Source organism: Corvus kubaryi, unplaced genomic scaffold, assembly GCF_017639235.1.
Source record: "Corvus kubaryi isolate FWS band 111438036 unplaced genomic scaffold, C.kubaryi_AGA036_p1.0 37398, whole genome shotgun sequence".
Classification (NCBI taxonomy): Eukaryota; Metazoa; Chordata; class Aves; order Passeriformes; family Corvidae; genus Corvus; species Corvus kubaryi.
The window spans coordinates 35,047,994-35,061,575 of NW_024581137.1; the positions used below are offsets into that span (position 1 = coordinate 35,047,994).

Genomic DNA, 13,582 nt, shown 5'->3' on the forward strand with positions numbered 1-13,582 from the left:
AAACCAAACTGTCTGAGAGAAGCAGAGAGGAAGGAGGTTCTTTCCTCAGGCTGGACAGGAAATATACACTGTTGTTTTTCTCTACTCATGACACTTTGGGTTTTAGGCTAAACTAAACTTTCTGAAAATTACCTTGTAAGAGCAGGAGTAGCCATGCCAGCTTGCACTCCAATAGCCATAGTAATACCTCCACAGCGGATATTTCCCAGCTCTTCTGCCACTGCAATATTATAGGAGAAGTCCAAGCCCATGCCACCATATTCTGAGGAAAAAACAGATCTATGATTCTCATGTTCTAGACTGGCATAAGCAGCAAGAAAAACAACAACACAAAAAGATGTTGCTACTGCAAGCACTTGCCAACTGCAATTTAACTGCTAATTTTTAAGTATTTGACAATTACCAGCTTTCCTTTCACAAAAGCAATACTACACTATTCTTTACAGTGTCTGAATTGAGAATTACACCCACTCTAATTATCCATGTGCACATCAGGTCACTTCTGAGTATCCTAAGTAGCCTCATTACTTTTACTGTAAGCAGCAGGAAGAAGTGACATGCTGTTGAAAATTATATCAGAAGGCAAAATTATTCTTTCCAACAGCAAGGTCATATGAACAGATCACAACACAAGGTAAGAAGTGCTTTTATTTCCCCATGATAACACCTGACACCCGCTCTCATCCAACAATGGAATCATCTTGCTCAGACACAGCAATCAAGTCGGCATGGAGTGAGACCACATGCAGGTTGTGTTTCTATGCTAAATTACTGCCATCGCTCAAAATTCACGTTAGGCACAACTACAGTACTGAACACGTGTATTTCATACCCTGGCACCTGGTCTGTGCAGTGATTAAAGCATTCTTTGTTCATAGGGGACTGACAACCTGGGATGCTGGCCTGGTGCCAGCACAGCCCATTGCTCCCCTTCTCCCCTCCATATTCCAATCTGCAAATTCAATTAAAGAAAAAAATTATTCTTCACCTCATTCCCATGCCCAGTGCTGATAAACCCACTACAAAGTGAAGCACAGAAAAGGGCTACATTGCTATGGTGGATGAGATAATTTTTAGCTGTATTAAATAGCTTACAGTTCAAAGGAAATATGGTGAGAAAGCAAAGGTTACTGCTTGACGTCATTAGTTGGATGAGCAGCTGTGATTAGATAACGTTACCTCCTCTTTTTTTAGCTGCCTTGAAGACCGGCTAAGAAAATTTCAAATAAATAGAAACAAACCCTCACCCCTCACACACACAATAAGGGGCAGATGACCCTCTTTTGTTTTCACTTGCTGACCTCAAACACTGAGTACACCGCTCTACTGACCTGCTCTGAAGTTTTCAAAAAACACCATTAAATAAAAGTCAAAACACCACAGTGCGTATGAACATGGGGCTTTGCATGCTATCATCTGTTTCCTAAACCCACAGGAACTATCTTTGTGCATCCTTTCCCTGCTGAAAGGAAAACGCAGTAGGAAAGGCAAAGCATAAAATTTGGTTTGCAAAGAACACTTCTCCTTAGGTCATACTGAATAGTCTAGACTGTCAGAATTAAAAAATGGCTACTTTTCCAAACTTTTGCTTGAAAAGAATGTTTCTTAAAAATATACGCAATCTTAAAGTTCCTACTGTGAGCTTAAGCAGTACAATGAAACAATAACAATATGGAAATGTGTTTAACATAACAATCTAATTTTCTTGCCTTTACACAGCCCCCATCAGCAAATGAATGCTCTGAGGAGCAGTTAGGAAAGCATGTGCAGGTAAAGACAGGACTGTGGAAAGATATCTGGCATGAGAGAGATTTTGCTAATTTTGTATGGATCTATAGCAGAATTATAAAAGATAACCTCAGGTTTGGCACCTCACAAATACTTTTCATTAGATTTTATTTTTTTTTTAAATCAGTCAATACTTTTATTGCCAAACTACTGTTATTACTGATTTTATCTTTAGTTTTGTCTACAACGCAGTTATATTCCCATCTTTCACTTAAATTTCACAGATCAAAACCTTAGTTTCTAGATTTACCCGAAGTAACTTCCCAGGAGGAATGTTATGCACAAAACTGACCCAAAGAAGGGCTACTTTATCCAAGTATACAGCTTACAGACATTCTTTGTCCATACCACAGTCCATTGTATATTACCACATAACAGACTCTTATTGCTCTCATTTGAGATTAATTACTAAGCAGTAAATTTTAAAAACAAAGTGCTGCAAAAGGCCAACTTTTAAAGGAATGACAATGAAAGGATTTCTGACCAAAGGACAGAATGAAGCTTTGGGAGCTGGGGGTGGAGAGGGAAGTCCTGCCAGGCAAAGAGATGATAAAATCCAAAGATTTTATGATCTGGGGATAGAAAATGCAAGAGACAACCACAGATGCAGGCAGGAAGGGCAGAAGCAAATGGAAAAACATTAATCAGACCACACCTAAGCTTTCATCAGTTCTGTTCCAGGAGCCAAGAAGCTAAATTTTCATGGAGAAATGTGAGTGATTTGATGGACAATGATAGAGAATGTCTTTTTGAGCCCTGAATACTTGATCAAGGTGGCGATTGACTTGTCAGTGCAGTCTGTGATGTTATTTCCCCAGTAATTTGGGTAACCTAGGGCACGGCAAAGCACAGTTGTGTCCCATCTCTTTGGAGAATTGGGCCTCCACACCGAGCCAGGCTGCCAGGGGTGTCACACACAGCAATAGCTGGCAGTGCTGGCTACAAGCACCAAAGCAACTTCCTTTTTCCCTCAGCTCCTGGTGGCAGCCTGGTGTTCACAGCCCCACTGCTGGAACTCCGGCCAGATATTGTGGGGCTGGTCCAAGCGCATTCTCCTGCATGACGTGGGTTTCAGCTCTTAATCGGAGACAAAACCACCAGGCCATTCTTTTTTCTATCTGTTTCAGTGATGATGGTGAATGTTTTACGGACTTAATGTTTAATTTTTATTTGGAGTAGGACTTACTCTTTTTGGAATAACACTTATTTACGAAAAAGGGAATATGCTGGTGGTAGTAGGTTTGTATTCGCCAGTCTCATCAATGAAAAAAACTTCTTGGAAATACCTGTACCATGATATTATGCTAATAGGTCAATTAAACTTTAATTCAGAAGAGCAAACACCATGCCTAACAGAGGAGTGAACACTTTGGTGAAATTTTTGGTGAAAAATCCATAATGAAAGAAACCAAATAAATTCTAGATTTGAGTGCTTTACAAAACAAACAACCAACCAACCCCTCTGCCCGCCCCCAAAAAAACCCCCAAAAAACCCCCCACATCAAGAATAACAAACTATATTTAAATATTCACATTTCTGGGGTAAATATTTCATTTTACTTTAAAATGAGATGAGGGACCTTCAGAGAATTGCTTGGCTACATTACCATTTTTAATTTGCAAGAAATTTAAAAGAACAAAACACGAACTAGATTAAACTAGGCAGAAAGTCTAATGAACTATTGCTTTTATAATTGAAAACAGGTAGAAAAAGGCAACTCAGTTATATTCAAATTATTTCTGTTTTGATGATAATAGCACAACTTTCAGCTATTAAATGGCCTAATACGATATCTTATCCATTGTCAGATTTCAGATTCTTTTACAAAGCAATTAAAACGTAAGGCCCAGAGCAGAGAGCACAGGAACATACAAATAAATAAAGATTCTGCACTGCAGCCCATGGGCAGGACCCAAGGTGCAGGAAGGAAAAAGTGTGAGGAGGGAAGAATAGCAGAGAGGATGTGCTATGGACTGACTACAACCTCCCCTCCCCATCCTGCCGTGCCACTTGGGGTGGGGAGTGAGGTAGATGACTCAGGAATGAAGAACTGAAGCTGAACTTGGGAATAAGGGGAAGAGGATGGTGGAACATCTTGTTTTAATTTACCTTTGCTTCCCACTACACAAATCTACTTTAACTGGCAGGAAATTAAAATAATTTTCCCCCAGCCAAGTCTGCTTTTTACCATGACAGTAAATGGTGACCAGTCTCCCTGACTTTTCTCGACAGCCAGGCCTTGGTACTGTATTTTCTTCCCTGTTCTGTTGAAGAGGGGCAGTGAGCTAGCAGCTGGCCAAGGTGAACCCACCACACCATAGTCAGTATATTAACCTATTCCTTTAAATTGGCTCTCTGCTTTTCTACTAATCACCACCATCGCATTATTTTAACACTCCCACTCTGCAAAAGCTCCTTATTTTATATAGATCAGCAAATTTTTACATGTAATGTCTGTGACCCTGGCAGTGGAATAGGAATCCAAAAGAACACAGTGAATCTTAAAAAAACATTCTTCTTAAAAGATGCAAAAAGATGTACATTCTATTAGATTTGATAATTTAGGGTATCAGGACTTTTATATATGAATATGGGGCACACAGCACAGATGATGCCCAAAACTACAAATAAAAGAGCAAGACATGATCTCCAGTTGCAACATGTCAAAATAGAAACACTGCTGAGAAGATCAATTGGAAAAACAAAGGCAGAGAAAGTCTATGAAAAAGGACTCATAAAGGCAAATGGGAAACTGAAGTCTTTCATATAATCATTTCACTTTTGTGAAGACCAGAGCATTTCTTGCCACTTGTTCAGGATCCCTGTTCAAATATGACTCTGTTCAATGATGAGACAGGCTTGAAGTCTCTAGTCCAAAATTTGTAAGAGTTTACAAGTGTCTCTCTGTGGAATTTGTTCCTGAATCCCTTCTAGTAGCTGTCAGTGGGAATGACATCTGTGGTGAAAGGGGTCTGTAAGTAAGTGAAAGCAAGGTGAAACAGGTGGTCCTCAATGTTTTAAGAATGTAAGTGAGCCTGGAAAATGGAATGGTGATAACACAATACAGCCATATCCAGAACTCCATTTTAAATGCATATATAATTTGTTTGTTTACATGGTTTCCAAAGTTTCAATAAAGTGAAAGTGAAATAAAGTAAATCTACACCTAAGAAAATCACTCAGTATTATTTCTACTATTGGCACCTAACTCAGTGCAAGAAAAAAACAAATATGTGCTCTCACTTCTAGTGACTAGAAAGACAAATAAAGCATGAATCAAGTCCCATTTTGTAGATAGGTCTGAGAGACTCCTATATTTGACACTACGAAGACAGAGCTAAATGCCAGTTTTCACCACAGCCTACAATTTTAAATCAACAGTAGTAAAATTTAAGTGTTCAAACCTTATTCACCTGTCATAAATACGGTTCAAGAATTTCAGCTCCAGAGAACTGCAAAGAGCCTTGAAGCTACATAGCTGCAAATGTCATCAGGTAGGACAGTACAGAAATCCATATCATAATTCCTTTCCTCTGCTTTATATAGAAGGAATTTAAAGAATCACCATGGGTGTACTCTTGTGTCTTCTGCAATTTCCCATAACCCATTCTGAAACGCTGAGACTAATGAAGTTCAGAAAACACCTCCTGCCTTCTTGGTTATTTGCTTCTGGCTGGGTGTAGAGGAAAAAACCTCTCATTTAGTGTAATAGAAACACTGCGAGTGCACTTTACTCTTGTTGTGATTAAGACATATGCATTTTTTGGCTATTCCTCCCCTCCCCCAATCAATTTACAAAAAACGACAAACCAAAAAAACCAACCAAGAACAAAAACTCTTGACACAAACCAACCCTTGTACCAGATGCAAAGTTCCTTATAACAGATTACCATAGTCAGATAGACCAAACTCTTATCGTTTGAATGAAAGTTTGTCCCAAACCAGGAAAAATTATAGTGTTTCAAGATTTTGTTTGGTTGATCCTAGAAAGACTGCAGTCACATTCAGTACTTGCTCTCTCACAGATACTACTTCAACCAAAATTTCCAAGACAGATAAGGACTTACTCTGCTAACCAAACTTTAACTATTACTCTTTTGATCCAGTAACCCTTGCAAAGGAAAAATATGGATTGGCTTCTCATTACTTTTCAAACACTCATGGTTAGCAGACCAAGTACAATCCCAAGAGCAATTAACAATGCAAAATACGTGTTTCTACAATACTCCTATCTTCTGTATTCTCTATTCTGTTCCCTCTTGCTACAGAAGTCATCACAGTTGTCACCACAGAAACTAAATTTACTGAGATGACTAAGGTGGTTGGGTCTGTCTAGCACTGTTTTAGGTTAAGACAGAGCCACACTGTAAAAATAAAGGAGAAACTTCTCCCCCAGTGTAAGGATAAAAACCCTTCTATAACACCACCACAAAATACTACAGAGGAACTTGGCAGTGCCTACCATTGAGCAGATAAATACTGCCGCTACGCAGATAAATGCACCACACAGACCTGGCCCCAGCTAGGGGCAGCATGGACACGTTTGAAAAGGGTTCAAAGCTGTATAAGACACTTTTAAAAGCCAGAGCAGTATATTCTAAATCACTAAGTTGTCAACAGCTGAACTTGCTACCCTCTGCTTTCTAAATCATCCCTCACAAATTTGTAAGTTTTCTTAATTTTCTACGTGGTTATGCAGTATATCCCCAGTGACATTGAGTCACCAGTCACATCGGCATAAAACTTCCAACCCAGAAGGTTATCAGAGCTCTTAAAAACAATGTAACGCAACCCCCCCAAATTGTGTACAAACAATGTTATGGGGAAGAAAAAGCTAAGTTGCCTGGTACAATAGAATAAAATGTGCACATGGCAACATAAGACACATTAACAATGTAAAAGATGCAGTAGCCAAAACACAAAAGAGGAAAAAGAAGATCCAAAGTGCACAGAGCCCCAGGCACCAGCTATCGCATCAGCTCCAAGTCAGAGAAAAACTTTAAGCAATCCCTGATCACAGACTCCTCAGTCATCTTCTGCCTGGAGTTTTAAATGGAGTTTATTTTTCCCTACTCAGGTCTGATCCAACATCTATTCCAAAGAAACTAGAATTTACCTGAAGTAGTTAGACCACCCTACAATTTTTTCTTTGCAATTAAAGAGTACAGATCTCAATTATGGTACATTTGAAAATGTCAGTCAAACTAAATGCCGCAGCATAAAGAAAATGAAAAAAACCCCAAACACATAGAAAAATGAAGTCAAGAAGTATATGGGCTGAATATCACCCCTCCTGAGCTTCAGTGGCAAAGCCATGTTGCTTCTCATGGGACTTCTCTTTGGGCAAGCTCATAAACAAATCATAGAATGGGTTTCAAGGATATTTTTGCAACCTTGCCTGCTGCTTGAGATCAGTCAACCAGCAACAACTGCCAAGCTCCTCATGTGCATCGAACACACACATTGCTGCAAGCTCTTGCACATTCGCCTGCTCTAAACATGGCTTGTGGATGCTCAAGTAAATTCTCTGAGTCAGGCGTATCCAGCAGTGAGTGCTGCTTCTCTCCAGCTTGAAGGCAGCCACCCTTCTGACAATCAGGCCACCACTGCCTCAAATCCTTCAACAGCGTGCACGTCCACTGCAGTCCTACTGACACAACCATGAGTCAGCCCTCAGAGGCTCCAAAATCCGTCATCAGCATCTGTCAGCCCCACGTAAAATGCACTCTTCCTCCCAAGAAAATGTCTGCACAGATGCTCAGCTATCTTAAACATGTTTGTTCATTTTGAACAGGTAATTAACCCCACACCTGTACAAGAATGAAGCAGGCACATCATCTATATGTGCTGCTGGTGCTCCTAGTCAGGACTCGTCCTCTCACGTGAACTACCACAAACTCCTACAAAAAGTTCACATTACTCTGCATCGCGGCAGATTTTCTTCCAGTAGGATCTTAAATGTGAATGCACAAATAGATATTATAAGGAATATACAGTAATATACAGACATTCAACCATCCATAGGTGAACAGGGAAAGAAAATGGGGATTGACTAATCAATGGATAACAGAGAGATATCCTAAATAACATTCCCCAGTTTAAGCACAACAGAGAGAAAAGATGAGTAACATGACTGAATACAAGTATGTTAGAAATTTCTAATAGCTGGATGAAAAGAAGTCACTGTACTCGGTTTTGTAACACTCTATGAGCAAAAAGCAGACTTAATGCTTTCATTTCTTTAAGGCATTTAATTTCTTTCATTTCTTTAAGGCATCAGGATATATAATCAATATTAAAAAGATCATTCTGTTTCTTCTGCATTCCAATTAAAAAAAAATGAATCTGAGAAGCAATACTAAGTGATTTAAGGATTACAGAGGTATTACTTTTGCTACTTATTAAAATTTCTAGGCTAAGATTTAATACAAAGGCTAAATATTTATCAGCTGAAAGCTATGTTTCATTTTCTTCCCTACGAGATCTTTTATTCCAGTCCAAGCTTATTGGAAAAACAACAACACGAAAAACTTTAGACACTTAGCTCAACATGTCACACCAAAAGACATAAATTTTACTAGATCACATTTTCCAAAACTTGCAATCTCCTAATGGAATTACAAATTGAGAATTGACATTTTGGGCATGGGGTTAGAAACTTGAAAAATGCTAGTTTTCAATAACTGTAAAAAAAAAAAAAAAGGGATTTCAGCATGTGTGCAGTGAATAATGAAATAAACTTTGGACATGCTCTGGAGCTAGCCTGGCCAGCACAAGGGTTTTAGTTCAGTAGCACCAAACTTGGAACAGAAGTGCACTGCAGGAGGTTTCCACAGGAATTTCTGATCAGCTCAGACTTAAGACTAAACGAATTTCCTCTGGCTGACTTCTTAAGCCCTTGAGATGTTGGGTCAGATACTGAGAAAAACATAACATGCCATCCTAAAATACCTGCTACATTGCAGGTCAACATATTCCCAGCACAGTCACACACAACAAATTATTAAAGAGACATCTATCACGTAATGCTGCAGCTAGAAGCCCACCCCTGTCCTGTTAGGTAATTTCCTTGTTTATAAATTCTCTTCAGCTGGCACCATCTGCATCTCTATGCTGGCACAGCCTTCAGCATGGGCAGGGCTGGGACCACCAGTGCCACAGCTCCTTATCTCTGGCAGCTGCCAGCCACTCACTCTGCGGGACAGCCCATCATGCTGCTGGAGCATCTCCAGAGGTTTCAGTTCCCCAGTACAGCAGGAACCAAAGCAGAGCATCTTCTGTATTTGTGATTGTTAAGAAACGTGACTGGTTTTGAAGCTGCTTTCAGATAGCAAAAGCGAAGCTATGAAAGAATATTTCTAGATCTGAGCAATGCATTGTGGTGAGCTCTTTGAGACAAAACTCAAATTTGCAGTTTTCCAGGAAAGGCAATGGGTTTGATCTCAAACCAGGAACAAAGTCAAATAAAAATGCAAAAATATGAGTATTTTTATAACATTAAATTGTATGTTTACAATTTTTTCAGGTGATTACTGATTACAATTACTTCTGTCAGGTGACCTTATTTTTTTTGAAAGACACACAAAGGAAATGTCAAAATAAAAACCAGTTCTGGGGTAAAAATGAAAGACTATTTGCAATGTCAGAACAATGCCTTTCCCCTTCATTTTCTCCAACAAAGACAGTATTTCAGTAAAACCAGTAAGTTTCCATGCTTTCTCTATTCTTGGTAATTTTCATGGAGAAAACATTTCATTGAAAACTTTTATTTGATTTAACGAGTGTGGATAAACATTTTAAATGCTATTCTAGAGCTGAAAATATCTGGCTCAGTTCTCATTTTTGGCTATGATTCTGTGTGCATCCTTGTCCTTAAGATTTGTCAGCCAGACCATATCATGAAATAAATAATCCCTCTCTGTTTGTAGAAGAGCTGACACAAAAGGATTCAAATCTGAACTGCAATCTCCAGTGTGAAATATGCTACACTGCAATTTTTATTTACACTGACACTGGAGGGTGTGCCTTGTATGTGGTACTGGCCAAAAATGAAATGTTTTTCAGTATAGTGCAAGCATACCACAAATCAAATTTCCCATTCCAGATTGTTTTCTTCAAAAGAACCTTCTACTCAAAGTATTATATTATTTCTATAAGCATTTAATCACCCAGTGTAGTCCACTCCAAGAAATTATTATTGACCAGAATTATCTGTTTCTTCTTACTGATTTGGTTTTAAAATCAGTAACATATCAGCTCTCAATCCCATGAAAAGCAGGTTGTTCCAAGGGGGAATAACAGCACCCTACGACAGACCAGATAAAATTTTAATACAGTTTACAATTAAAATCACATCAAACTGCCTAATACACAATTACCTGTGTGACACACTGAGGTCTGTAACATACCAAGAGAATAACCGAGTGCAAAATGGAACAATGACACGGCTAAAGGTACCTGTAGAAGACTGAGATAAGAAAAATAACAAAACATCCTCCCCACAACATCCCTGTCTGTCATCTTCCTCAACTCCCAATCCTACCTGAATTATAATTAATGATCCCAAGAATTCATGCCCCCAGTAGTATAACTACCCTTTTACTATACAGCTTAGCTGTAATTTTTTCCAACAGAAATAGAAAATAGATTTGGTCATAGTCTACAGTAAGGATGCATTTGCACCACTCACTATATAAACACTTGAGGTTAAAGTCAGACCTCCCACAGTTATGAATATTACCTCTGTTATTTACAGACCATTCAGGAATCCAAGCAGGGTTCACTACACATCTCAGTAATTTACTTTTTCATAAGTAGCTATACAACAAATTTTATCTCAAATTCTTGTTCTCAAAATATACCTCTAGAGTTACATAGCAATAAATGTGTTTTTCAGGGCAATAACATATTGAATATGTGGTCACATAGTAAATTTGTAAAGGAATTAAATTTCATTGCATTCTCCAAGTAATTCTGAAAGTCAAATTATATTAAATCAACACATGTATTGTTATGGGATGTCCCTAAAACTGAATTTAAAATACTTATATTTTAAAATAAAAGAAGCAAAACAACTTTTATTGAGGAAAAAAAACCCAAACCATTCTTCATAGAAATTCATAAATTATTCCTGGAGATATTTAAAAATAGTCTTAGAAGTATTGCCAAATACCTGAATTACTATCTTCATGGCTCAATAATCTAGCCAATAACACACCTTCCTTTCAAATTTAAAAAAACCCAAAACAAAACCAACCAAACAACAGCAAAAAAACCAATCAGGGAGTCTGAAGTCCTTCCACCTCCCAAGGACACAGACTGTCCAGAGTCATCATGCTTCCCCCATCTCTCCCACACATCCACATGTAGAGAGAAAGCGGGGGTGACAGGGGAGGGAAAAGTAGCCTTTTCATGCAGGAAAAAGCTCTTGTCAAAACTACGTATTATTACTAATTTTTAAGTTGGTCTTGTATAATGGACTTTCCATTAGATTCATTTAATTGCAAAGAATTTTTAAAGCATTTACAAGCATCCCTCAGATACCAGGTGTTTATTACATTGTTGTGTGCATTGTTTCTAAATGAGTAACTGAAACATCTGAAATAAAAAGTAAAATCCCATTCAATTTACTGGCAAGTAGTGTAAGACTCTCCAGACACAAACCACACAATTAGAAAATTATTTTAATATATTAAGGCTCTTTGTCATGTTTTTGAGTTACATAACTTTCCATCTCATAAGAGGCACTATTTTAGAAGGACACTCAATAGTCACAAACTATTTGCCTAATTTTCACATGTCTATCTATCACCACAGGCTTCTGTAGCCATGAGACCCCACTGGGCAGCAAAGGCCTGCAAGAAAGGGAACTGAAGAGGATTTTATTACAATAGGCACCTTTTATCACAGTTAGACATCTCACTGTGCAGCCACTCTAAGTAAGATTGCTGATGAATCCTTTGTTTGCCTGTGATCTCCTGGACATTTCTGTTCAGAGAGAGAAGTATTTTCCACCACCTCCTTGTTACTCTCAAACCACGTCTCCAAAGAGCCTGCTGATAAGCTTTCCAGTATTTCAGAGACACCGTAAAGAGGTGTTGGGCTAAATTTGTTTCCTCATTTATGGGCAGCACATGACACGGGAGGTGGCTGGGACTGCAGGGACCATCCTGATGAACCACACAGGGAGCCCATTGCTGCTGGACCCTTGGAGTTCACCTGCAGCTGAGGTGCTGTGGGCTTTCCACATTGCACAGCCGGGGCAGCAGTGTGCAGGTGTCTGCCCTGGAATGGTTCTGGCTTAAAATGCATTTCCAAATCTTGTATCTCACAGTTATGTAAAAATCCAGCACAGTCAACATCTCTGAGTGCCCTTAGTCTGGTGGAGACACCAACCCCACACAGACTGTCTTTATAAACTGCCCAAGAGCCAGGTCAGCTGTTCAAAGGCGTGAAGCAGCTTTTTCATCAACATTAGCATGGTCAATATCCAGAGCTAGATGCCGAAGAAACAAAGTGATATATAAGCATCTGTAATTAGTGACCCATTCCGAAGCTTCTGCAATGTCTCAGATGAAATTATAATAAATGTATTACAACTCATAAGCTTCATGATACTGAGCATACTGCACATCCTTTCAGCAGTGCATTATTATAGTCCTTTTCCTCCTTAAGAACTACAACTATTTGCTAACTCATTATGATTAACCCAGTGCATAGCATCACTCAGCATCAGGTAGTCCCAAACTGAGGGATTCTGGCAACAGTAAATTAACAGTGAGCAAAGCAGCAGAGACTGTAACTCCTTTTTCCCAACTACATCATTATATTGAACCATGAAGATTGAGAGAGCCCACACCAAAGACATCAGTTTATGCTCAAATCTCACCCTGTGTTTAAAATAGTTGAGGAAAGGAAAAATACATAGTGCATTGAATACTGAACACTCTAAATTAGCAGTAAGGTTTAAGACCATGCTATACATCATTGAAACAATGAAAACTTACATGAACAATTCCTCACTTGTAAAGCTGGAATTCTCTTTCCAAAATAAACCCAACCCAACAAAAACAACAACAACAAACCTAAACCAAAAAAAAAAGGGAGGGGGAAGTGAGATAAGTTTTTCTGTCTGGAAAAGATCACAGCATCTTCTAGGTTACAGCCTCATCACTTCAAGTCAGGTGACATAAACCAAGTCAAACATGAATTAATGTGTATCTTCTATCACAAAAAAACTCCAACGCAGAAACAAAAGAAAAAAAAGAGCTTATTTATTTTGCTCCCATTTCTGCAAACATGGTAATGACCAAGCTTCTGTTTTTCTTACACCACCATGTGTCAATAAAGAATTTTTTCCTGTTTGAAATCCTTCTCACATTGTGGCTAATGCTGTTTTCTAAATTTTGGAGTAGCATTGATAAAGTATGGACTGAGAGCAAGTAACAAAAGCAAGACATGAAAAATGCAGCAAATACAAATTCACCTAAATAGCATGCTAAAAGACAGACCTTAGCAATTACACTTTCAAACCAAACCATGTCACTATTCTCTTCATTTTAAGGAGGTTTACATGAAAGAATAGATAAATTTTCCTGTTGCACAGATTTTTCATATGTGTTAGAAACATTGCTATGGAAAGAAACAAAAAAAACCCGCAAAAGGAACCCCAACCTTTTACCATTTTAGGGAAATTGCTGTTTGGAAGCTCTGCTGCTGGAGACTGAGGTTACCCACGCTAATGTTTTACCACTGGAAAAAGTCTTCCACTTGCAATTTAATTGCAATTCACTC

At 38.6% G+C, this 13,582-nt stretch overlaps 1 protein-coding gene across 3 annotated transcripts in view; it reads right to left on the reverse strand.

Moving 5' to 3' along the window:
* The window catches only part of LOC121671667 (probable acyl-CoA dehydrogenase 6), an 81,473-nt gene that overhangs the window by 28,597 nt on the left and 39,294 nt on the right, over nt 1-13,582 (reverse strand). For all 3 annotated transcript variants that reach the window (XM_042043699.1, XM_042043702.1, XM_042043700.1), the window contains one exon: nt 133-262. In XM_042043699.1, the coding sequence (XP_041899633.1) occupies nt 133-262 (130 nt within the window). The remainder of the gene's footprint in view (nt 1-132; nt 263-13,582) is intronic.